General features: G+C 47.6%; 1 protein-coding gene across 1 annotated transcript in view; it reads right to left on the bottom strand.

Moving 5' to 3' along the window:
* The window catches only part of gabbr2 (gamma-aminobutyric acid (GABA) B receptor, 2), a 296,990-nt gene that overhangs the window by 199,306 nt on the left and 69,788 nt on the right, over positions 1-27,896 (bottom strand). Inside the window, exon 2 of the mRNA XM_056298819.1 lies at positions 17,715-17,852. Within this exon, the coding sequence (XP_056154794.1) occupies positions 17,715-17,852 (138 nt within the window). The remainder of the gene's footprint in view (positions 1-17,714; positions 17,853-27,896) is intronic.

Raw genomic sequence — 27,896 nt, 5'->3', positions numbered from 1 at the left:
AGAGAAATACCAAGGGCTGAAGGTAGAACTAGATCAGATGTGGAAGGGGAAATCCACAGTAGTCTCAGTGGTAATAGGAGCACTAGCGGCTGTGACACCCAAACTGGGAGAGTGACTCCAGCAGATTCCAGGAACAACATCTGAGGTCTCTGTCCAGAAGAGTGCAGTCCTAGGAGCAGCTAAGATACTGTGCAGAACCCTTAAACTCCCAGGCCTCTGGTAGAGGATCCGAGCTTGAGGAAGACACACACCACCAGAAAAAGGGTTAGAGGGATATATATTGTGTAGGTCCCCCTCATGCCGCCAAAACAGCTCTGACCCACCAAGCATTGACTCCACAAGACCTCTGAAGGAGTCCTGTGGTATCTGGCGCCAAAACGTTAGCAGCAGATCCTTTAAGTCCCATAAGTTGCGAAGTGGGACCGCCGTGGATGGGACTTGTTTTTCCACCAAAGCCCACAGATGCTCGATCGGATTGAAACCTGGAGAATTTGGACGCCAAGGCAACACCTTGAACGCTATGTAATTTCCCTCAAACCATTCCTGAAAAATTTTTGCAGTGTGGCAGGGCACATTGTCCTGCTGAAAGAGGCCACTGCTATCAGGGCACACCGTTGCCATGAAGGTGTGTACTTGCTCTGCAACAATATTTAGGTGGGTGGTACGTGTCAAAGTAACATTCACATGATGCCAGGACCCAAGGTTTCCCAGCAAAACATTGCCCAGAGCATCACACTTTCTCCACCGGCTTGCCTTCTTCCCATAGTGCATCCTGGTGCCATCTCTTCCCCAAGTAAATGTCGCACACGCACTCGGCTGTCAACATGATTTAAAAGAAAATGTGATTCATCAGACCAGGCCACCTTCTTCCATTGCTCCATGGTCCAGTTCTGATGCTCATGTGCCCATTGTAGGTGCTTTCGGCAGTGAACAGGGATCATCATAGAAACTCTTAACCAGTCTGCAGCCCCATACGCAGCAAGCTGTGAAGTACTGTATGTTCTGACACCTGTCTATCATAGCCACCATTAACCTTTTCAACAATTTGAGCTACAGTAGCTCTTCTGTGGGATCAGAGCAGACGGTCTAGCCTTCGCTCCTCACGTGCATCAGTGAGCCACTACCCTGTTGCCAGTACACCGGTCATCCTATCTTGGACCTTTTTTGGTAGGTACTGACCACTGCATACTGGAAACACCCCACAAGACCTGTCATTTTGGAGATGCTCTGACCCAGTTGTCCAGCCGTCACAATTTGGCCCTTGTCCAAGTTGCTCAGATCCTTACCGTTGGCCATTTTTCCTGCTTCCAACACATCAACTTCAAGAATCGACTGTTCACTTGCTGCCTAATATACCCCACCCCTTGACAGGTGCCACTGTAACAAGATAATCAATGTTATTCACTTATCTGCCAGTGGTTTTAATGTTTTGGCTGATCGGTGTAGATGCTGTAAATAAAAAGCCTGTGTTCAGTCAATACTGTATCCGTCCCTCCATCCAAAACCCTCCCCACTGGCAACAGTTGTGCCACACACACACACACACACACACACACACACACACACACACACACACACACACACACACACACACACACACACACACACACATATATATATATATATATATATATATATATATATATGTATATATGAGTTGGTGTGTGAGTTTGTATGTGTGTATTTGGGAGGTTCAAGGAGGACATATTCCTCTCTCCTCCTCCTCTAATGAGCTGGTTGTGTTTCTCTGTCTGCTTTGTCTGTCAGGCCCTCCTGCTTGCAAACCACTAAAAGGTTTGAATTAAAATTTTAAACAGAGCAGACATCCCGCTCGCATCTCGGGATATCTAAAAACACTTCTCATGGCGCAAAGCAGGAGCAGGGAAAGCTCAGGGTTTCTGTGTTTCTGTCGAGTTTGAAAACCCTTGCCAAATACAATATGTCCACATATTGTACGGTGTTTCAACAGCGGCGTCAATTTAATTTCCAGTGATGTCAGAGTCAGACAAGTCATCGGCAAGCAAAGTCAACCGGTTTCTATCTATTGTATGTAGACTTCGTAGTGTTGCGTGCTCTACCATGTGGGGCAGATTTGCCAAGGTGCTAACATATTGATGGGTCCTTGAGGAGGAGGTGTTTAGTACCCCACAAGGGAAGAGTTATTGGGATGTGCTTCACGGTGCTGGTAACTTGCCGCCACATCACTTGCTGTGTTGCATCTTTGAGAGGAAACATTTCCTCTTCTCAGCGACACACTTGATTTGAAGCTTATTAATACACCCTTTACGTTGATGCTAGCTGAAGCAACGTTCTAGCAATCTTCCTCCTAACCTTTACCCAGAGTGTTTTTTTTTTGAGGGGGGCAGTCTTTAGGGAGTCAAGAAGAGGCCACATCACCTGTGTTGACAACAACGCTGGACCCCTTTAATCCTTATGGGATCGCCTGACTTGCAAACCAGAGCTCTCCAGCCCCCCCCCTTTTCTCTGCAATTGTATCTGGCCAACTACCCCACTCTTTCCGAGCCGTCCCGGTCACTGCTCCACCCCCTCTGCCGATCCGGGGGGGGGGGGGGTTGCTGCAGACTACCACATGCCTCCTCTGATACATGCCGAGTCGCCAGCTGCTTCTTTTCACCTGACAGTGAGGAGTTTCACTAGGGGAACGTAGCGCATGGGAGGATCACGCTATTCCCTTAGTTCCCCCTCCCTGCTGAACAGGCGCCCCAACCAACCAGAGGCGGTGCTAGTGCAGCGACCAGGACACATACCCACATCCGGCTTCCCACCCACAAGCATGGCCAATTGTGTCTGTAGGGATGCCCGACTAAGCCGGAGGTAACACGAGGATTCAAACCGGCGATCCCCGTGTTGACAGGCAACGGGATAGACTGCTACGCTACCCGGACGCCCCACCCAGAGCTTTATTTGTTATATCAACAACTCACTTGTGGGTAAAATGAAAGAATAATCAACAATACGACACTAGAGGTACTTTGGAAATGATAAAAAGTTCCTCTAGACATTCAAATAAGTGATCTTATGTCGCCATTTGAAAACGTCCACCTGCATTTTACACGATAACATTACTTATTCAGTGCTTCTAAAATCCGCATCACGCAGCCAATCTACATGCAAATGTAATCCTGCAAAAAAAAAAAAACGAGAAGCAGCAACTCCCTTTGAACAAACATGATGCAAACTGTAAACACATCGTGCGGATGCAGGGCACAGCATTTTATGGCTGGCCATGAAAGCCGTCGCCCAGCCTTTGAACTGCGGAAGGGTCCAGAAACCTCTATCTCTGCCAGCTCAATTATAGTGAGGGGGGGACTTCTTTTGTGTCGAACTCTTCACCACTTCTTCACCAATTACAGCTTCTCCTGTTTCATACGCCCGAGGCTTTTCTCAGGCCCTTTGAAACAATATTTGTCACAAGGAGAGGGCAAGAGAAATGAAAATCCATTTCCGTATGAGGGAGGGAACAGAGAAAACGGTTTGATGGAGGGCGGGGAAAAAAAAGGAAAGTGGTCAAAAGGAGAGAGACCCCTGAAAGAGAGGGCTCACTTCCGACGGGTTTGAAGCCTTTTTACTCGTGGAGTGTCGGCGGCTGCATGCAAGCGGTACATGCATGCTCCTGCATGCGTGCTTTTATCTGGGCACGCCGTGTTTATGCATCTGCACGTCTGTCTGTCCGTCCCGAGTCTTCACCGAGTGGCACAGCTGCGCAAAGAGGACGCCAACTGTCAAAGGGACTTCTGACGGACTCGGGGAGAGAGGAGTTGTTTGCCGAGTGCTCCCTGACTCTCTGTGAAAAGAAAAAAAATATAAGACCTGCTTGAAAACCGCATCACACAGGTTGGCTGGGGGTAAATTCGCCCACAGGCCATGACTCAGGAAAAAGGCGAGGGAGAGTGGGAGCGGAAGAGCAGAATCCACATATTTCCCATAAGAGGCCTTGTAAACGTCAAAAGGGGAAACTTATTTTCTTTGCTACGGTACACGACTGCTGACAGAGATGCCGCATAGTCATGACCGACTGTCGCTCTTTTCATCGGCGGCTTAGGTATCAACAGCCCCCGAGATGGTAAACTGACGACGGCCATAACCTCAACAGGTTCTCCCTGAATACATCCACCCATCCGTTATCCAAGCTGCTCATCCTGCTCTCAGGATCACGGGATGCTGGAGCCTATCCCAGCAGTCATTGGGCAGCAGGTGCACCCTGGACAGGCCGCCGGGCCATCACAGGGCCCACACACACACACATTCACACCTAGGGACAATTTAGTACAGCTGATTCACCTGACCTACATGTCTTTGGACTTTGGGAGGAAACCGGAGCCCCCGAAGGAAACCAACACAGACACGGGGAGAACATGCAAACTCCACACAGAGGATGACCCGGGATGACCCCTCAAGGTTGGACAACCACGAGGGTTAGAACCCAGGAACTTCTTGCTGTGAGGCGACCGCGCGAACCACCACGCCACCATGCCGCCCCTCCCTGAACAGATAATATTTTGAATCAATCCAGCACAACTCAAGCACCAACCAAATGAACCCAGCAGGACCACATGACAGGCTGTTATTCTAATCAACTTGCCGCCACCTAATCAGGACATGGAAAATAAAAAGTCAAATTAACACACACACCTACAAACAAATGTTCAATCTATAACAATCATTTTAATTAAAACGTGTCTGGTCTGAGACGCGACTTGAGTTCTCTCATTAGTCATGTTCACTTCTGTTCTGGTTGTTTGCTCAAAGAAGCAGATGAGCCGTATCTGGCAAGACGACATCATTTATCCCGACTTATCATATCGGATTCCATTTGCTGCCGCAGACGGAAAGGAGAGGTATTCAGTCACTGTGCCAATGGGGAATGAAAATAGCATTGAGCTCAATATCAACCTCAAGTAGGCTTAAAGCTTCCGCATTCTGATGCCCCGATAAAGCGAAAGAGGATCGCGTGGGAGGAAAAAGAAACACAGGAAGAGTGACAAATAGAAAAATGATGAAAAAAAAATAAAAATAAAGTGAGGGGATGGGGGGGGGGGCTTTCTGAGCGATGAGCTCTTCTGCCTGGGTTCAGCGTGGCAAATGCTGCCATCAGTGCTGCTGGCCTGCGCCCCGTTACAGAGGTTCGTTCAAGTTCTCTAACGTTTGACAAATGCAACCACTACTCGGGCTAAAACCACATAAAAGGAACATTAACAACATATATTAAGGAACATTATTGCGCTTGTCAGCTGAGGTCACAGTAATGTTGATATCAGCACACTCTTATGCGTCATATACTGAGTAATGAATATGAGGTGACAGGTCATTTTCCCCCAAGTAAATATTAAGCACCATCTCCGTATTGCTCTGAGAGCGTAATGCTGTGATGCTTATCCTCCTGCCACCTCCTCAGGCTTGTGGCATGTGAGTGTGTGTGTGGGTGGGTGGAGGGGGGTGCTCATTTGTGCTTGTACATGTGTTTGTATGCATTATTTGTGGTTGTGCGTGTGTGTGCATGCACGTGTGTGTGTGTGTATAAGGAATTAGCCAATGGGCCAAGCTACTGTGCAAATTGAGGTGGATAATTGCTGTATGTGTGTATACAGCAGAGAAGGGAGGGGCCAGAGAGGGAACGCCAAGGAGCGAGGGAGAGAGAAAGAGGGTGGGGGAGGAGGAGGGAAAGCACTCTGTAATGATTTCATGACTTTTCCACTTGCTTTCTTTCCATTTCCTTTTCCTCTCACCCACTAAGTTCCCCATAGGTCTCCCCCCCCCCTTTCTCTCCCTCTTACAGCTTCTGTCTTTCTCTGCCTCGCTTTTTCCCTCTCGCTCTCCTCCTCCTTCTTCTCCATCTCCGTGAAGAGGGAGTTTGTTTCAGATATTAGTGAGCTGTGTCAGACAGTTAAACTGCCCTTTATCGATCCTCTAGGCTTCACTCTTTTCCAAGCAGCCCCTTCTGGTTTTAATGGCTGGTAATGGAGCCAGGCCCGCTTTGATGTCCAACCGCTCCGTGAGGCTGCCCTTGTTTTTGATATCTTTTCAAAAGATCTTCCTAATGCCAGCCGCATAGAAGCCCGTTTCCGACATGGCTTTTTGGGTCGATGAGCTAGATAGCCCTGTGATGCTAAAATGTCTCTCTATATTGGAGTAAAATTGGAGGAGATGAAGGCAAGCAGGGTAATAGCTAGTATCCGCTGGATCTCTGTAAGGGCTTACTGCCAAAGTGTGGCTCTGATGCAAGACTGTGGATCCACACGTGACGGAAAGGAGTCACACTCAGTCAGAGGAGAAGATATACAGGTACAGTTAATCACAATAATCTAAATAAAGACACTGCACTCAGTGATAGCTGACATATTTCAGTCACTGTGTCAGTTTCAGGAGAGGTGTGGGAAGATGGCAGCGCAGACTTGTGTTTGAAAGCAGCCTCGCCCAGTGCCGTCCATGCAGTGTCTTTGTCCACGTCTGTACCTGAGTTTGTGTCTTCGTTTGATGGCTGGGAGAGCTTGGTCTGCTGTGTCCTGTGGGCCCAGGGCCTACGGCCCTGCCCAGAACTGTGCCCGAAGAGAAAACACCGAGGGCAGTCTGACAGGACATGGAAGCGAGGCAGGCTAAGCTAACTGCTAGCCCATGCAGACCGGCAGTTCCGATGACACCACGGGCGGTCTGGTGGCAGCCTCGCCTAGCATTGACTGAGTTTTTAGTGTCGTCATCATGTGGAGTGCGGGGAGGTGTGCCGAAGGTGTCTGGCTGGGAGAGCAGGCATTGGATCGGCTAGGGGAGCTTGGTCTGCTGTGTCCGGTGGGCCCAGGGACCACGGCCCTGCCGGAGCTGCGCCTGAGGAGTAAACACCACGGGCAGTCTAACAGGATGTGGAAGCGGGGCAGGCTAAGCTAATTGCTAGCCCATGCAGACCGGCAGTTCCGACAGTCATCCTGCATTCGTTCTCTTGGACAGCGATTTTCTGTAGTTTGATATGTGTTCTTGAAATTTTTGGACATGTGTTATTGTCTTTGTGTTGCACTGCTGTGGGCTGTGGGGGGGGGGGGAATGATATTTCGTTGACAAATAAAGTGTTCCTGATTCCTGATATGTTAAACTCAAGCATTGATGGGTAAATCCTAATATTCCTTTGTCCAGCCAAAGGTGTTTGCTGACATGCACCCACTTCCGAACCAGATCCGGACGCGGCACGGTCATAAACGATTCTTATTCACAACACACTTTGCACAGATTTGTAGATGGGTTAAAAATACAGTAGGCCCGTCGTTTAAGTGCACAGGGCGGCTCGGTATCTAAAGTGAGATGTACCTGCGAGCAGAGCAGCCCACTAATTTGCACTTAAGATGTGGAATTAATTGTATCGCTGACATCCCACTGATGGTGCAGCATGCTAATGTGTCTTGGTGCAAGAGGCGTGCAACCTCCAAAACTAACGGGCACCAGGAAACGCTGTACTGATTTTGACTGTCGTTTAACGGGCTTTAGCTAGTCCAGTACCTCAGAGATGGACTTTTATTGTCAATCTCCATCTCTCTTCTGTCTCACCCCCTTTTTTCTCACCGAGTCTCTTTCCCATGTCCTCGCTTTATTACATGGTTACATCTATGCCCCACACCCATGTTCTCCCTCTGTCTCTATTTTTCTACCTCACCTCTCCCCCCTTCTTCCTCTTAGCTTCTGCTCTTTCGTACCCAGAACATTCAGCCAACTCAAATTTCCGCATTCTCCTCTTTCTCTCCACACACTGGCAAGTATACAACCCCTTAGTTTTCACTACTTCCAAGTATCTAACTTGAAAGTGGCTTTGTTATGACAGCAGACCCATTTATTAAAATGCAAAAAAAAAAAAGTTACCTAGCAAAACAAACTAACTTGATAAATACGATAGATGAAGGCAGGAGGAAAAAAAAAGCCGACTGAACAAAAAAAAAAAAAGAAAGAAAATATTTTAAGCCCCCCTCCAGTAACATGACAATATCTTGGCTGGGGCCAGCTGCTAAATGCAAATGCTAACTCAAATGCTTAATTCATTCAAGTGAATATATTTTGAATCAAGATTAATTACAAATTCAAATGTATCACAGGATCTCTTGGTTCAAAGCTTTTTTTTTTCTCCCCCCAGAACTTAAAGACACATACCCAGGTCTGCTGCACAAATTAGCATGGGCTCTATGACCTAAATAAGAAATATCAAAGCTGAACAAAACCCCAAAAGACAACAAAAAGGAGAGCGAGAAAAGGAACGAGAAGGTGGGAGAAAACGGTGCAACCATGCACAGCCTTCACAGGATGCATGTATATGTATGTGTATGTATATATATAGCACTTGCAAATCCCTAGACCAAACAAGCTCAAAAGACTGCTAATGTGTTGTGCTTGGTTATTGTCATGGGTGGCTCGCACGCCTCGCACTATCATTAATGTGATACACTGCTGCTCTCTTCGTTTGGCCTCCTTCACGAACCTGCTGGGGGAGCGACGTGGTAGTCATACGCGGAGCCGGGGAGGACTTGGGGCATTCGTTCAACTTGTAATCCTTGTGAACGGGGCTCTCAGACCTCGGTGTCCGTGGCAAAAGGAGAGAAGGAAACGGTAACCGGCGTGAGGAACAGAAGCAAAGAGCTGCGTAAGAGACCCCTTTACCGCTTTTAACCCGACCGAGCGCCTGTAAACTATCGTGTTCATTCAACGCGTGACACCGACGGTAGCACCCCTTTAACAGGTTGCGCTCAACAAATGTTGCTAATTAGCTAATTACCCGGTTTCCTGTCAAATGGGAGGCGTTCTGTTGGGGGAATAGGTACAGCAGCCAGTGTGAGGCATGCTGCTGCACTCCGCTCTTTCACTGCATGTTGTTGGTATCGTACAGGGAGCAGAAATATAATTTGAGTAAAAATACAGTAAACTAAATTTTTTATTCTCTACCTTTCTGACCTTTTTTTTTTGTCTTAGAAAGTGTGAAGCGGAGACGCTACAAGAGAACCGACATAAAAAATTCTTCTTGTGTTGACATCCGCGTGCCGCTCTCGTTTAGCATCAAGTGGTTTGTACTGCTGTGATTTCCATAAAAAAGATATTTTGTTGTAGTTCATCAGTTGTCTGTTGAGAAACTGTAGCACTTGCCCATGGAGAGCAGTGAGCAAAGGACGTCTCTAAAAGTAGCTGTCATATTCCTGGCCAGCCCATCGGTGAATAATGATAGTGACCCGACCTTGTGATTGCCTGACATTAGGGGCCACCACTTCCTGGTTCCTTTGGGTATTCCCGGAAAGCTTTGAGACACTATGAAAATTGGAACTAATTGCCTCTCTCAAGTGTTCCTACTCTGTCCCTGCAGCCTTTGCTGAATCACACAAGAAGAGAAACACTGTGGTAGATAGATAGACAGACAGACAGACAGACAGACAGACAGATAGGACAGGACAGACAGACAGATAGATAGACAGACAGACAGATAGATAGATGGACAGATAGATAGATAGATAGATAGACAGGAGAGTGAGAGAGTGAGGGAAGGTAGATATAGATAGACAGACAGAGCATGAGAGGAGATGATAGATAGATAAGAGATAGATCTAGACAGATAGGGAGAGAGAGGGGGGGGGGAAGGGGAGATAACCTCATATAGTGGGTAAATTGTGACACACACACACACACACACACTTTGCAGACACTTCCTACCAAAAACAACACGTGCACACACATGCTCACAACACATGGCATGTAATGACCGACTCTACCATCACATAGCAGGATGTTTCTGGATGAATTACTAACCCTCCTGAGAGGACTGCGAAGCTAAGTACTAAATAAATGGTATTTGTTTCACAGAAATAATGAGTCCGCCATGACGCCATGCTTTTAATGACTTGTGTTTCTATGAAATGAATATAGATGGTTTCTCATTTAGCCCTCGGAAAACATTAAACATTAAACATTAACCTTGGGGGAAAGAAAACTTTACATTGTGTACCGTGTAAAACAACCATTAACTCAAACACACACACACACACACACACACACACACACACACACACACACACACACACACACACACACACACACACACACACACACACACACACACACACACACATATGGAATCCCTAACTTGGTTCAAAATGTTGGTATATGATCTGATCTACCGTCACACTCTCAGTATCTCTGCCCTCACTCTCGTAGATTTCAACCTAAATTCTGGATGTGTGGAGCAAACAGAATAGATGTTCTTTATTGTCCACAAGGGAAATTCATTTTGCTCAGGTCAGTACACCATATACAGACAAGAAAATACGGACAAAGTACGAGGGAGGATTTGACATGGGCTGTGCAGAATACTGCAGAGTGAGGCAGCACATGTTTTATTGAAGCATCCAGCATGGTACTCAGGGAGAGTGAGAAGGGAAAATATGTGGGGGGAAAAAAAGGTTGGTTGAGCCCCCACCCACCCCTCCCCTCCAAAAAAAAAAGAGAGCGGTGCTCTGGATGGAGGCGGGGATGCATCTTGTTCCTCATCCCTAAATTGCCAGGCTTAATGAAGCATCCACGATCAATACCTCCACTACTGAAGAAAAATGGGCCTCATATATACAGGTAAATATTAGCTCTTCCTCCTGCTCCTATCCAAGCCTCGAGAAGGCTCAGCCACCCCCCCCTCCCTCTTGACTACTGTCTTCATTATTCTGTCCCAAAATGATGAATAGATAAGGGGTCCATTGGTAAAGATTTGTAAGTTTTAAGGTGAAAATGCAGCACAGAAATATATATGTATAATATCCTGAGCTCCAGTTGCAGGAGTGAAAAAAGGTGAGGAGAAACAGTAGCTTTCCAGAGGCAAAACGAGGAAGGGGAGCAGAGTGTACGCGTTAATTTGGGTTTGCAACTAAGTTGGTGCAGTTTCTCGAACTGCCCACAAAGCTAGCAGACAGGTTTTGGACTTGGACAGCAACTGGGAGCTACTAGTTTAAAGATACAAAGACAGGCAACTAGTCCTGGATTCTTTGCAAGGGTTGAATTGCACCGGGCCGGGAGACCAGCAAAAAGTGCACTGCAACAGCCAACCCGAGAGATGACTCCAGCCTGGATCAGAAGCTGCGCAGCACGCTCTGATATGTACGGCCGGATCTTTCGGACGCTGTACAGAACAAATGAGCAGTAATGGGAGACAGCCACAATGTGGTCAGAAAATAATCCTGAGTCATCCTGACGTTCCTTGTGGATCCAGATAGCACAATTGTTGATGTACCAATTGTTGATGTAACAATCCTGATCAATATGTCCATGGGGATGGAGGATTTGGAAGGGACGACCAGCCGCTGCATTTTGGACAAGCTGAACCTGCAGGTGCTGTTCCTTCATCCAAACAGAAGTTTGAGAAAGGCAAGCAACAATCTGTGCAGACACTTCAGGGTCATCTCGCAGAAAACAAAGGTAGAGTTGTGTATTGTGGAGGGTGTCTGGGTAGCGTGGCGATCTATTCCGTTGCCTACCAACACGGGGATCGCCAGTTCGAATCCCCGTGTTACCTCCGGCCTAGTCGGGCGTCCCTACAGACACAATTGGCGTGTCTGCGGGTGGGGAGCTGGATGTGGGTATGTGTCCTGGTCGCTGCACTAGCGCCTCCTCTAGTCGGTCGGGGCGCCTGTTCGGAGGGTAGGGGAACTGGGGGGGAAGAGCATGATCCTCCCACATGCTTTGCCCCCTGGCGAAACTCCTCACTGTCAGGTGAAAAGAAGCGGCTGGTGACTCCACATGTATCGGAGGAAGCATGTGGTAGTCTGCAGGCCTGCCCGGATCGGCAGAGGGGATGGAGCAGCGGAATGGGGTAATTGGACAGGTACAATTGCAGAGAAAAAATCCAAAAGAAAAAAAAAAGAGTTGTGTATTGTGAGCATAGAAATCTACTACTACTACTACTACTTTCGGCTGCTATCGTTAGGGGGCGCCACGGCGGATCATCCGTTTCCATCTCTTCCTGTCCTCTGCATCCTCCTCTGTCACACCAGCCACCTGCATGTCCTCTCTCACCACATCCATAAACCTCCTCTTTGGCCTTCCTTTTTTCCTCTTCCCTGGCAGCTCCATATTCAGCATCCTTCTCCCAATAGACCCAGCATCTCTCCTCCATTGTGAGCATAGAATTACTAGGAGAAAATGTGAGCTGAGATGGTTGGACCGAGCCAATTAGGTGGTAAGAACCTGATACAGGTATGTGGTACCTCCTGGTCAGGCTACAAAGCCTTAACTAAAAGAGCCGCAACCCAACAGGGCGATATCAAAATCCGATTGACAATCACAATATCATCCCCATTCAATTACACAGCAGAAGGATTCATCCAACTTCTGAAGGCCTCGGGGTGGAGAACAAAGGAAAAAATCTCTCCACCATGAGGGCGAAGTGATGATTATTATAGACTGATGGAAACGAATGATGCGAAACAACTTAAAACAAAGACACAACGTAAATGCCACAGAAGGAGAGAGCTGACTAAGTTATTTTGTAAACTGGGCAGCTAGAGCAGCTCTGCAGGTGGGCGTGGCCCCCTAAGGCCCGCCTACAGAGCTGGGTATGTTGAGGACTTCTCTTGTAGTCTACATTTTCAATTACATTACGTACTCCATATTTTCCTCTTGTTGTCTAGTGTTTTGATGAGGGCATTATACACAAATACCAGGAGGGAAACCTCAAAAGAGGATCTGCCGCCATCAATGAAAGTCCACTATTGCAAAATATCCATTTTTGTGAGGCTAATCCTCTCGTCTTCTCCTGTCCCTCAAATTACAAGAGGCGAGATGATCGGGAAGCATAATTTTTCATTACACACTCGATGTGGCTGAAAAATGAACAGTGCCTCTGCTGATAGGCCTAATTGGTGAGTGAGAGAAGGCCGGCAACGGCAGGGAGAGTGGGTGCGGGCTATTTCCTGGCATTCAATGAGCCATTTACAGCGAATAGACACCACCGTTATTGAGAGGAAAAAAAAACAAAAGGCCATTTCTCGTAAGAAAAAAAAAAGCCTTGGTAGCATGAGCGTTCGTTGGAATACAGTTTTACACTATTGAAGCCTGCGTGCCAGCAGCTTCCTAGAAATACAGTATAATTACAAGGTCAGTGTCGCCGAGGGGCTCGCTGAAAGTTGCCACACCACCAGTTAAAATACTTTTTTTAGTAGCATGACAGTATAGCTTTTCCCACAATAATCTAGCTTTTCCAGTTACGAGCCATTTTTCCATCAAGTAACGCTATAAGTTACACATTCAAATCCACGGGGAACTTGTAGCTTGGACAAGCTACAATTTCAAAGTAGCTTCGCCAACGTGGACCATGGTGAGGAGCAGGCCTCATTAATTCACCCCCAAGGTGTTTTCCAAGAAGTCGCTTCCAACAGTCATTGTCTTTCACAACAAAAAGGGCAGCGATCAGCAGCGTCTGTGGTTGATGACAGTTTCCGAACACACAGCTCCGTTCCCCTTCATTTCTCTGATTCATTCATGCTATTTAAGTCTGTGTCTGCCTCTTTTTGTCAGTCCCACCATCATTCCCTCCATCCGCTTGTTACCATCTGTCCAGTGGCTCTGCTGGTATTCTCATCCACCCCTTTTTCGAGCAGCCATTTTACCATTTATGCAGCGCTGTGTTACACAGCGTCATTACAAAGAACGCTTACCGCCGAGCCGAGCTGCTCGGAGAATGATGGCTGCGTCACTGAAAATGTAAGCGCTCTGACATAATCATCATGTGACATGAGTCACAATCACAAAGTTAGAGAGATGGGCCTGTTTGGCGGTTCTTATATAAATACCCGAGCAGATGGGACCGGTCAACTGATCACTGTGCAATTTCATTTACGCAAGTTTGTGTGTGTGTGTGTGTGTGTGTGTGCGTGTGTGTGTTTGGGGTGAAATGTTGGGATGCAGTGAAAGAAGGAGCTTGCATGTTGGCATGCATGTGTAATGTTTTTGCATGCCTGCATGTGCTTTTGTATGCCAGAGTGTGTATGTCTGTGTTCAAGTTTGAATTGTTGTACACACCAAGTACAGTAGGAGTATAGCTTTTCTTTCCCTCTGAAAGTGGGGCTCCATAAAGTCAATCCTCACTGAATGCTATTTTTATGGCTACATAATCAAGCATTACGTGGGACTGGTTGTTCTCCATTCTATCAGCACTGTAGATATTATCTGCCAGCTCTCTGTTTTGATATGCAGATGATGAGCTTTTTAAGCTTGGCCCATGAAATAACCATAGAAAATTCTGTATTTATTTTCGTTCCTCTGCAACTCATGCCTTCTAAATGGTGCAGCGGGGCCTTGGTGGATGAACCAAGTGCACAGGGAGGCAGAATTCACAGCTCTGAAAACACGATCCTGCTGATGTTACAGGCTAAATGGCATAGGGTGCAGGGATCAAAACTTCCTATCACCTCTCCCTTGTCCTCTCTCTTCGTCTCCACTCTCAAACGCTCTCTCACTTCCCCCGGTGGCAGTTTGAGGCCTCTCCTCTTCCTCCTCCTCGCCCTCTGTTTCCCCTCCCCCTGTCAGACAAGGACTTGGTGTGCGGACGATGCTGCATTATGAAGTAGAGGAGGCTGTGCACCTCCCAACGCTGCTGTCGGCAAAGAACCTGGGTGTGCGTCGGAGCGTGCACACTCACAAACAGCGTGTACTGATTTTTACCCAAACATTTGAATATACACATTCAATAGGTACACACACACACACACACACACACACACACACACACACACACACACACACACACACACACACACACACACACATGCATATTCTTTTTCACATGTTCAACTGGGAACACATGAAAGTCAATGAGCTCAGAGAGATGGAGCGGAGTGGCTCATGGCCGACAATATGGTCGGCGTTCAATAAAAGGGGATCCAGACGTTCTAAGGCCTTGACCACACATATATGGATATTTTTCTAAATTGACATTTTTCCCCTCCGTTAAAAAAAAAATCTGTCCACATGACCTTCATTTTACAAAATATCACTGTACACACACGAGCGCAAAAACTACTACAAATGCTTAAACAATCACGCCGGACCATTAGGTGGCGATAAAGTTTACATCAACGATATATCAAACACCAGAGAAGAACATTCTTAGCACGCGTACTGAGCTTATTTTCCTTAGGCGGTAGTGACCTCGAAACAAAAACAATAGTAGCTAATTATTTTTTATTTATAGTTACTTGACATCTGTTTCTTCACCTTTATTTTATCTAACACCTTTCCAGCTCACGCTTTGAGGCAGTGAAATGAGTTTGTGTCGAATAAAGCACACGTTGAATTGTTTCTATTGACCTTCGGTTATCTGCATCTCAGAAAAGCGTTTGAAAGCTGGTGGCCTATTCCCCCCTGCTTACTTGGGCCTTTCGCTTTGAGGCGGCCAGATTCACCATTCCCACTCTCCATCAGACCCACACATGCTGCCAACTTCACACACTTCATCACACACGCGTTTCAAGCACCGAAATGACTCACATTCTGATGACGGTCCAACACTGGGCCACAAAGAAAAATCCTCCATCTTAGAAGACATGAGAACAAGCCTTATTTAAAGCGCCACGTCCCCACGGTTTACAGAACCATCTCAAAACCGCGGCACCGATATGTAAAACTTATCTCAAACAAATAAGGCACACACACACGTTAATACATGCATGCACACACACACACTCTTACGCCGAGACGCAAAAAACTCGCCTATACTCACACGCCGTCCTTTATCTACTCCTGACATGTATACATATGCATACAATGTATATACAAATATACAATTTATATTTCAGGGGCGTCCGGGTAGTGTAGCAGTCTATTCCGTTGCCTGCCAACACGGGGATCAGCCGGTTCGAATCCCCGTGTTACCTCCGGCTTGGTCGGGCATCCCTACAGACACAATTGCCGTGTCTGTGGGTGGGAAGCCGGGCATGTATCCTGGTCCCTGCACTAGCGCCTCCTCTGGTCGGTTGGGGAACTCGGGAGCACAGCGGTATCCTCCCACGTGCTATGTCCCCCTGGTGAAACTCCTCACTGTCAGGTGAAAAGACGCGGCTGGCGATTCCTCATGTATCGGAGGAGGCATGTGGTAGTCTGCAGCCCTCCCCTGATTGGCAGAGGGGGTGGAGCAGTAACCGGGAAGGCTCGGAAGAGTGGGGTAATTGGCCAGTTGGGGAGAAAAAGGAGAAACAACAACAACAACGTATTTGGGTCAAGAGGACTGCATTCTGTAATCATCCCCTGTTTAGAGGTCCACTTCAGAGTTTGCTACAATACGCCACCCTGTTTCGTTGTGGAGGATGTTCCTCTGCCCACATTTTATGACTGTATTCATGGTTTCTGTCTCCTCTGAAGACCTAAAAGGTCGCTCCTTTGTTACTTGAGGTAACAGCAATGGCAGCGTCTCATGCCATTGAATTGAAGTATGTTCTCTTAAGAGACCTCTTTAAAGGACACGTGGCTTCTAGGTGATTTTCTCGCCAGTCACCTCTCCATTTTCCCTTTATATTACGAGCCGTCTGACATTTCGGCGGCTGCTGAGCGAGTGGTTTGAATCAGACCAGCGTGGGACCGTCGGCGTTAGTGTGTGCATTGATAGCGAGGAGACTCTTGCTGGTAAGCAAAAGTGCTCTGGCAAACTTCCTGCAACGGGCACAGCGCCCTGCGGGACACAAGACTGCCCCTATACGTCTCACAGGAGATCACCGCCGAACAGCTGGATATATAGAGAGGGGCACCTTCACTCATAGACGAACATCCACAAGCACACATGCACACGCGCGCACACACACACTTAAGGGTACTTCAGACTCAACCACGGCATGAACCTATTCTTTCTAGACTGGAATAATTACCGCCAAAAGGAGGCAAACACAAGAGACAAGACCTTATTCAGACACCGATTTCCTCGTGCTGCGGATCCTTTCACTTCTTAGTGACCCTGACAAGCCAGTGCGCAGAAAAGGAACAGGAACACACAAAGCAGCAGATTCACAGTAATTGCCGGCAGACGAAATCTGCCACAAAATATAACATCCAGTTCAAACTGCAGCCTCTCGAATTGTGCCATCCCCTGCTATCGAGAGCCTCACTCCCTCCTTATCTTGAGCCTGATAACCTTTGCGAGGTTCCCGGCAAATGGAAATGTATTCTTTAAAGCGAGGCATGTTCCCTCTTTGAAATCTCAGCACAGTTAATGTTCCGAGTGAATTGTAATCGATGACACACAGGGTTAACTGTTTACCACGCCTATGGGAGGGCGGTGTTCACTGCCCACGCCAAGCTCCAGCATCCTACAGCGGACTAGAACAGTGACAGATGAATTTAGAAGTACCTCACCCAGGTTTTTCTCCCACATCTATGGGACTGTTTAACATGCTGCACTATTTAAACTGTATTCAATTGTAAAACGAAGGGGGGCTCTCTGGATTAAAGCAATGTCAATTGGACTCACCCTAGCAAGGATAATAATGGATTAAGCCGTGAGTTGGGACCCCTATGAAATCTCAGGTCCTACGCCCACAACTCAGGATATGTTTTTTTTCTTCTTTAGAGATCAATGTATAACATATCTTAAATACCATGCTGACACATTCTGCTCTAGTGTGACAGCCATCAGTTGCCACTGAAGCACACACACACACCCGCGCACACCCATGATCACATATTCATACGCAGGAGCCAAACGGTCCTACCTGCACCAGGTTCCAGCCCTCTAGCGACTCGGCAATGATGGAGGTCACCGAAGGACAGACGCCCCCGAAGATCATCAGGTGTTTGGGGCCGTAACATATGGCATCAAAGAAGGCCCTCAGCCCCTTGGCATTGTCGCACTGAGGAGCAAGACAGAAATGATGGAGGGAGGAGCAGAGGGGGTGGGGTGGAGGAGAAGAAAGAAGAAAAGAGAAAAAGGAAAAACCATTAGGTTTGAAATTGGTTTAGGAAAAAATACGAGCAGCGGCAATTTTGGTTGAGAGGCACAGAATTTAGGGAAAGGGTCGACGATATAGGGGCACGGGTAGGAAAACAGAGAGAGAGATGGTGAGGAGAGAGGTACAGGGTTGAAAATCAGACGTACGTACATATTCTGGGCTATTTTGGGGAGGCAATAAGCTGAAAAACAAGGGCGGAAGTCGTTTGTTAACTTTGCCCTTCAGTACAGTGTACGATGTCAAAGTCAAATACGACGGTCCCTACTGTCTATCAGACACTACAGTCACTACACACAGTGGGACAAATTTAAACAAACCATGCCACAAACATTATGCTCCTATTCTCACTTTAAAGTAGGCAGTGTTGGTCAGGAGCGTTCGCCATCCACCTTGAACAAATCAATCAATGAACTAATCATCCACGACTAGATAATCAACCACCCCCCCCTTTGTACCTAGCCAATCACCCCACTCTCTGAGCCGTCCCAGTCGCTGCTCCACCCCCTCTGCTGATCCGGGGAGGGCTGCACACTACCACATGCCTCCTCTGATACATGTGGAGTCGCCAGCCGCTTCTTTTCACCTGACAGTGAGGAGTTTCGCCAGGGGGAGGTAACGCGTGGGAGGATCATGCTAATCCCCCCAAGTTCCCCCTCTGCCCCGAACAGCCGCCCTGACCATCCAGAGGAGGCACTAGTGCAGCGACCTGCAAACATACACACATCCGGCTTCCCACCCGCAGACACGGCCAACTGTGCTGTAGGGATGCCCGACCAAGCCGGAGGTAACACGGAGAATCGAACCGCCGATCCCCGTGTTTGTAGGCAACGGAATAGACCGCTACGCCACCCAGACGCCCCGATAATCAAATCTTTGAAGTAATCAATCAGTCAAACAATCAGTCAATGAACAAAAAAAAAACCATGTATTCCTTACTTGGCCATTGTTTTATCGACAAAAAAACTCTTCAGCTCATAAGATCAATAGACTACAGTAACACCTGCCATGATGGACGCCCTTCAACCAGTGCATTAATCGTTACTGAGCACTGTTTGGAAAAAAACGGAGTGACATTTTGGATAGCATTTAGCTTGACCCAGTAGTGCCATGACACATGCTGATATAAACTGCAGTCTAGGGACAGAGGAATGTTCATGTGAAGCCATGTAGGACATAGGCCGCAAGAACGGGCCCGCACTCCGATCCTCTGGTGCACAACGCAGCCATCTCACATCACTATAGCAACTAGAGAGAGAGAGAGAGAGAGAGAGAGAGAGAGAGAGAGAGAGAGAGAGAGAGAGAGAGAGAGAGAGAGAGAGACGGTGTGAGAAAGAAAAAAAAGTGAACACATGACAGAGCACTATATAGAGAGAGAGAGCGAAAGAGAAAGAGAGAGAGGGAGCGAGCAAGAAAGAGACCAAAAAAGTGGGTGAGTGGGTGAGAGTGAAAGAGAGAGCGAGAGAGAGAGGGAGGAGACAGAGAGGGAGAGAGATGGCATTAGAAAGGAAAAAGTGAACACATGACATGAGCACAATATAGAGAAAGACAGCGAGACCAAGAGAGAGAGAGAGAGAGAGAGAGAGAGAGAGAGAGAGAGAGAGAGAGAGAGAGAGAGAGAGAGAGAGAGAGAGAGAGTGTGTGTGTGTGTGTGTGTGTGACAGAGAGAGAGAGAGGGAGAAAGAGACCAAGAAAGTGTGAGTGAGAGAGAGAGAGCGAGAAAGAGAGACCAAGAAAGTGGGTGAGTGGGTGGGGGGGGAGAGAGAGAGAGAGAGAGAGAGAGAGAGAGAGAGAGAGAGAGAGAGAGAGAGAGAGAGAGAGAGAGAGAGAGAGAGAGAGAGAGAGACCAAGAAAGTGGGTGAGTGGGTGGGGGGGGAGAGAGAGAGAGAGAGAGAGAGAGAGAGAGAGAGAGAGAGAGAGAGAGAGAGAGAGAGAGAGAGAGAGAGAAGGTTCCTATTGATTGCTGAACAAGCTCACTAACCAGCTTTGCTGTGATTCCCTGATTTCCAGCGTCTGTAATGATATTCCTATCGGCGGTAAACACTTTCCCCAGGTCTCCTATTATTGCCACTCAATTTAGGATGTGTTCCTGTGTGCAGCAGATAAATGGACTGACTGACTGACTAGATGAATGACTGACTGGCAGGTGGTGGTGTGGGTGTGTGTGTGTGTGTGTGTGTGTGTGTGTGTGTGTGTGTGTGTGTGTGTGTGTGTGTGTGTGTGTGTGTGTGTGTGTGTGTGTGTGTGTGTCCTCTGACACAGTCCATCTCATCTGGAGAGCCATTTCACCTTGTTAGCCAACGGCCGCCGCCTGAATGACATTTCCCAATGAGCGACAGAGCAGTGGGTCCTTCATAGCGCAGACGGAGGAAGGGAAAAAAAATCGAAAGCAGGAGAGTGCGTTTGCTGCTTCGTGGGTTATTTCGCTGGAGCTGTGGCGACAGCCATCGCTGTGGGGCTGACATATGGTTTGTCTTGTTTTTAGCTTGTGGCCATTACCCGTCCTCTTCCGCTCGAGGGCAAGAGCATGGTCGGCTTAGTTTGGAGTAACATTCGACTCCGGGGCCTCCAGTTCTCCTGACATGTGGGTCTGTTGGCTATGAGGGAAAAATGGAAATACTTTTTTTTTAAACTTTTTTCCCCCCTTTTTCTCCACAATTGAAATTTGGCCATTACCCCACTCTTCCGAGCCGTCCCGGTCGCTGCTCCACCCCCTCTGCCAATCCAGGGAGGGCTGCAGACTACCACATGCCTCCTCCGATACATGTGGAGCTGCCAGCCGCTTCTTTTCACCTGACAGTGAGGAGTTTCACCAGGGGGATGAAGCATGTGGGAGGATCACGCTATGGCCCCCCAGTTCCCCCCCGAGCAGCCGCCCCGATCGACCAGGGGAGGCCCTAGTGCAGCGACAAGGACACATACCCACATCCGGCTGCCCACCCGCAGACACGGCCAATTGTGTCTAACACTGGGATTCGAACTGGCCATCCCCAATGTTGGTAGGCAACGGAATAGACCGCCATGCCACCTGGACGCCCATAATAAATCCATCCATTATCCAAATCACTTATGCTGCTGTCAGGGTTGCGGGGATGCTGGAGCCTATCCCAGCAGCCAGTGGGCGGCAGCAGGGGGACACCCTGGACAGGCCACCAGGCCATCATATAATAAATAAATAAATAAATATGGAAATACTTGACTTTCACTGAAATATAAAGTTACACTTTCCCCACCCTGTCCACTGCACCAACTCCTCTACAGTCGGCTCTAACCGTGTGTTGAAATTAAACTATTCATTGTTCCCGCTTCAATTTCTGAACTGGAAGACCAACTGCTCCGAAAAACATGGATTCCCCTTTTCACATGTTCACGCCCGTAGAGAACAATGTACTCTGTTAGCTAAGTCAAAAAATAGCTACAATGTTGATATGCCTCATTTGAAATGAGCGGGAGGAGATGTGATTAGGCACAGCGGGGCTCCTTAGTCAGGCCACATGGCAGCATAAAACAGCAGGCTATTAGTGGAGATATTTCCTTTACATTCCACGACTTATCATTCATTTCCCTCGAGTTGCCCATAACCAGGAAGGTGAAGTACTGCTTCGCTGTTGGTTACCGCGCACCAGAAGAAGAAAATGTTTTGAACAGAACTTAATTGACAACGCGAGTGCAACACGGCCCGGTGATACTGCAGGCTTAAGCCGATTCATTATGCAGATTGTCAATATAGCCGGCGGAGAAGGCTAATTTCCCCTCACTCCCACGGCAACAAATATAATTATTGATGTCTTACAATACCAGAAAAGTGTACCACCATCACACTCAGTGTGTGTGTTTGTGGGTGCACGTGTGTGTACCCATGGATGTGAGCGTGCATGCCTGTCTGTGTGTGTGTGTGTGTGTAATGTACATTGCACATTGCACATTGTGCATAGTTATGAGCCTGTGTGTGTGTGTCCGCCGTTATTTTGGGTGTGGCGTGTGAAAGTCTCTGCAAGTTGTGTGTCTGTATGTACGCTACAAGGCCAGGGATCATGACACGTGACCTTGCTCTGTAACCTGGCTCATTATTCTGCACCATGTTTCAATTTCAGCAGAAAGCTTTTCATTTAAAGACCACAAACGTCAGCTGCAGTTACGCTGCTCTAACAAAGAAGGGCTGAAATAAATCCTCTCAATATGGCCGCCGTTCCATCGATATTTCACATTCGTGCAGCATTTCATCTGATCTATTCAATTATTCTCCCCAAACAGATGGCGATCCAGATTTACAATAGTCATTCAAGTCTGGCCTTATGATGCACGGTTAATGAGCGCACGCCTGAGTCCCTCTGGATCTCTTATAAGGCATTTCCTTGTGTTTTCTCAAGACAGGAAGCAGTGGAGTAAAGGGAGAGGAAGGAGTAAGATCGCAATGCAGCTTTGATTAAAAACCAAGCACCCCCCCACACTCTCTCACTCTCTCTCTCTCTCTCTCTCTCTCTCTCTCTCTCTCTCTCTCTCTCTCTCTCTCTCTCTCTCTCTCTCTCTCTCTCTCCCCCCCACACACATTTTTTGTCAAGCACAAATCCACACAATCTGCTTTGACCGTTTCACAGAGCCTTGACCGCTGTGTTGTCATGCCAACAGTGTGGCTATCCACACGCTGAGCGCCAGATGAGGGAGGAGGCCGCACAAGGGCGACGTAACGATGGCTATATTTAGCCTCTCATTAAGAAGCACAATCACTCAGACATTAATCAATACTTATTCAGCTATGGAGATATTGTGAGACCCAGCGCCGGATGATATATAGAGGGAGGCAGGGGATCAAGGCAGACAGCGGGATGATGGGGGGGGGGGAATCACAAAAGAAAAAAAGGAGAGAACTCAGTAAAGGGTTAGGGTACAGGGTTGGGGTTAGGAATCTCGGGGGAGGCGTTTGGGTGCCATGGCAGTCTATTCCATCGCCTACCAACATGGGGATCGCCGGTTCGAATCCCTGCGTTACCTCCATCTTTGTCAGGCGTACCTACAAGCACTATTGGCCGTGTCTGCAGGTGGGAAGCTGGATGTGGGTGTGTGTCCTGGTCGCTGCACTAGTGCCTCCTCTGGTCAGTCGGGGCGCCTGTTCGGGGGGTGGAATAGCGTGATCCTCCGACGCGCTATGTCCCCCTCGAGAAACTCCTCATGTCAGGTGAAAAGAAGCGGCTGGTGACTCCACATGTATCGGAGGAGGCATGTGGTAGTCTGCAGCCCTCCCCGGCTCAGCAGAGGGGGTGGAGCAGCGACCGGGACAGCTCGGAGTTGGGTGATTAGCTGGATACAATTGGGGAGAAAAAGGGGAGAAAATCCCCCCCTCCCAAAAAAAAAAAAAAAGGAATCTCACAGGAGAGCTACAACAGAGGAAAGTAAGGGGAGAGAGCGGTGAAAAGGTGGTGTGAAGACATATCGACCTAGATGGTAAGGGCGTGCTAATAAAAGCCAACCATTCATTCATTCATCTTCATCCGCTTCTCCGGGGTCGGGTCACAGTGGCAGCAAGCTAAGTAGGGCATTCCAGATGTCCCTCTCCCCAGTAACGCCTTTCAGCTCCTCCTGGGGATCCCAAGGCATTCCCGGGCCAGATTGGACATGTAGTCCCTCCAGCAAGTTCTGGGTCTACCCCGGGGTCTCCTCCCAGTTGGCCGTGTCTGGAAAACCTCCAATGGAAGGCGCCCAGGAGGCATCCTAATCAGATGCCCAAACCACCTCAACTGGCTCCTTTTGACGCAAAGGAGCAGTGGCTCTACTCCGAGTTCCCTCCGGATGTCCAAGCTCCTCACTCTATCTCTAAGGCTGAGCCCAGACACCCTTCGGAGGAAACTCATTTCAGCCACTTGTAGCCGTGATCTCACCCTTTCGGTCACTACCCAAAAGCCAACCAAACACCTGCTATTGCTGCTTCCACACCAGAGTTGTCCTGAACTAGGCGAGTGCGTCCATGGTTTTTTATGACACATTCCAGTTTATCAGTCCTCTACAGATTGTAGAGGACTTTCAGCACCTTCATTATGAACAAGAAACTGCTTAATGTCAAATGCGAGACGGTTTTATTATGTTTAGATAGAAAAGATTCATGATCGCTCTCTTTTATTCATTCCTTCTTGGATATGAATCTCCACATATTTCTTTTTCTGTCAGCCCGTCTTTATCGCTCCCCCTTCAGTGGTTCTTTTCCTCTCTCACCAATTCGTATTCTGCAGATGTTTCTGTGTTTTTTGTGTTTGAAACACTCCCAGGAAGATAGAGCCTCTCCTGCCATCACAGGCAGGCTTCACTACAGACTCCAGCTTACCTTCCTCCTTGATAACATATGTAACCAACGAGGTCTGATCTGAGACAAACATTACTGGCCTGAAAGGCGGAAAAAAACAACAACAATCAAGACAAACTAGTCGGGAAGGAAGAGGGTATAACCCTCGTAAGACGAGATAGTACAATAGCACTCAGCCCCCGGGTCAACCGGCAAGAAATAAAGGCATTACTTCCCTCTTCCCCCTATCCGAAATCTAATTCCTGGCATTTGGAGACCATTTGGAGTAGATCGATTGGGTTAATGCTCATGGTAATCTGCTGGACCGTCTTGGGATGCGGCCAAGGTGGTGGTGGTGGGGGGGTGGGGTGGAGAAAGAGCTGGGAGAGGTTGACCACAGAAAGTAGAACCCCGGAGCCTCACACACAGCCCAATCTACTGTCAGAGAACTTAACGCTGGGCAATCTCCTCAGGTGGCCAGTGATAACACCCCCCGCTTGCTCATACATGGCACAGCATGTCTCATTTTGGCCCCCGGTTGTACAAAACGCCCATCACTGCATTTCTCAGGCTAAATTACCATCCTTCTTTGTCAGACATGCCTGACCTCTCTTCCTCATCCTTCCCATTTAGAGGACATTAGCGACAAGACAGCTGCCAGAGGAGGAGCTGATTTCGAGCACTTTTCTCTCCGTTGCCACCACTGCGTTTCGTTTGCCTCGCAATGACCTTTAGATACGGCTGACGAGTGACACCCTCATTGATTTATTATCAAGTGATGACACTGCGGTTGTGGCGCAACTGATAAATCAAACTCCGTTAGGCTAAATGTGATGGAAGAGCTGATGCAGAATGCCATTCTACCTGTGTTGAAGGGGAGAGGTCCTTTCTTTAAGAGGTCTAATGTTTACAATGGCAAAAAAAAAAAAAAAAACGGTTTGAGCACATTTGCCAAACAGAAAGGACACTTGCAAAGGACATCCTGCACGGCCTGGTTGAAGGGCTTGCAGGACTAGGAAGAGAGGGAGACCGAGAAAAACCTGGGTAAACAACATTAGAGAATGGCTACAGAGGAGCGTAGTGGAGGCAAGGAGAGCTGTGATGGATGGGGAACGGTGGAAGAGACTTGTTGAGGCATCAGCTATGCGTCTACAACCTCCATAGGTCACGGAACTGATGATGATGATGATGAATGTATACAAATGCTGTTCTCTGTCTTTTAATCAGCTGTACAGGTTGTAACTGGTGGGATCACAAGTTCCAGGCCTGTGTTACAAATGCAAATGTGAGCCAGTGGTTATGGACACCAAAAGCCTGCCTCCGACAAATTTTGTGGAATTATGGCAAGAATTTTTTTCAATTTTTATTTTTTTTGTCATTAGGAGTTAATTACTGGACTCCAGATTGTTAATCCAGACCCGGAGGGAAGCTTTCACACTGAGGCATTTGATCACAACTCACCTTAAAGGTCAAAGAAGATTGAATCAGTTCATCTGGATACAACGTTGTATGCAGATGAACCGATTCAACCTTCTTTGATGTTCTTATCTGGATTATTGAGCATGCATCAAGTCACCTTAAAGGTGCGATCAAAATATTTTTCCTCTACTGACCACTATTGGCAACCAGTGGGAATTGCAATGATGTTGGTAACTCTTAAGTTACGATGGCCGGCAAGTGACACATCTAATGTTGATAACGTGTCATGGTTTCACAAGCTACCTAATGCAGAGATCCAACAGAGAGGTGGAGTGAAAAAGTAATCATATGGTAAAACACTGTACAATATCTATAACTTATCACATTTGGCTATATATTTCATCACAATGCGACTTATCTATCAGCAGCAAGCTTGATATTAGTTTTATGCCCTAATAGTTGCAATTTCCCCTCTCAAAAGTGATACCTATATTCATTCTACTTTTGGAGAAAAGTTTATCATGTAATTATTTTGCTTGACTTTTTTTTTTTTTTTTTTTTTTGTCATGAAGCTGGCTCCTCCATATTGGATTGTTTGAAACATGCAAAGAAATGAAAGTGTAGGGCCCCATAATTTTGTGGAAGGACACTGGTTTTCTAAAGGGTGGGCCCCCCTCTACAGGTTTGTTTACATCAATAAAAATTTGGGGAACACAGGTATTGAAAGCCATAAATCTCAATGCCCGTCAAAGCTTGATGGTCAGTTTTTGCTACGATAAAGTCAACATTTTACTGAGAGTACCTTCAATGGTGAGGCTGTACTACTATCTGACCCCTTTATGGCAGCGGTATTCAGTCCCAGAGCTCGGCACTCAAGAGTTGTGGTGATGCTCTACTACGTTGTTAATTGCATTCACCTCGTGCTCCCCGGTGTAAATCGGCCCCTGATTAACATGGCAGAAACTAAAACCGGCATGCTTCTGTCCCCCAGGGGCTGGAATTGAAGACGACGGTGGTGGAGAAACTCTTTTCACTTGCGGGGTCAGGTACAGAAAAGCACCTCAGGAGCTAGTGGGCTTTCAGTGCCTTGCTCAAGGACTCTGTGAAACAGCAGATGATAGCCAAAACACTGTTTGAAGCCAAAGGGCTTGGTGGATGATCTACTTACCAAGGAGCTTAGTGTGTGTATGTGTGGTGTGGTGTGGTGTGGTGTGGTGGTGGTGGTGGTGGTGGTGGTGGGGGGGGTTTGCACGTATGTGGGGGATATTGTGACAACAACAAGAGCTGATTGGAGCGTGAGGCTGGAGCTAACCATGATGAAATGCCTTGTTAGTGCTGCAAACAGAGGCAGCTGCACCTGTCCCTCGCCTATTGGCAAATTACTACACACAAATAAGCAACCTGAGGCCCCACACTGCACACGTGTCTTTGTGCGTGTGTGTGTGTTTGCGTGTGTGTGTGTTTGCGTGTGTGTGTGTGTGTGTGTGTGTGTGTGTGTGTGCGTGTCGGAAGCAATCTGCTCTTCCGACAACGAGTTACACGGCCAACACCACAACAGGCAACACGATGTACGACCACCACGTTATGGACACTAGCATCATGGAAATGTAAACTAGGAAAATATGTCCGGAAGGATTAATGTTGTTTCCAGAAGAATGATTACTGCTTGGCATTGTGCAAAAATAAAAGTGCATCACAGCCATAGCTACTACAGAAGTCTATCACCCTTATGTCCATAGGTACAGTCATTCGGCATTAGCATTGCAGCATTTGCCAAGTAATTCTTCAAGGTAGAACATCAGTGAACATAAAATGTCAGTTCAGTCATAATAAATGATTACAGTAAACATGTAGAAACACGAACTCCTACACCAAGGCCAAATCTGTATCCTTACATACACTATGCATCTCATTTACTATATACAACCCCAAGCCAGACATGGAAATTAGAATGACTCCCTCCATTATCCGAACCGGTTATCCTGCTCTCAGGGCCGCTGGAGCCTATCCCAGCAGTCATTGGGCGGCAGGCGGGGAGACACCCTGGACAGGCCGCCAGGCCATCACAGGGCCAACACACACACATTCATACCTAGGGACAATTTAGTACAGCTGATTCACCTGACCTACATGTCTTTGGACTGTGGGAGGAAACCGGAGCCCCCGGAGGAAACCCACGCAGACATGGGGAGAACATTCAAACTCCACACAAAGGACAACCCGAGACGACCCCCAAGGTTGGACTACCCCAGGGC

The sequence above is a fragment of the Lampris incognitus genome, chromosome 18 (assembly GCF_029633865.1).
Source record: "Lampris incognitus isolate fLamInc1 chromosome 18, fLamInc1.hap2, whole genome shotgun sequence".
Taxonomy (NCBI): domain Eukaryota; kingdom Metazoa; phylum Chordata; class Actinopteri; order Lampriformes; family Lampridae; genus Lampris; species Lampris incognitus.
This window is presented reverse-complemented; position numbering and strand designations above follow the sequence as displayed.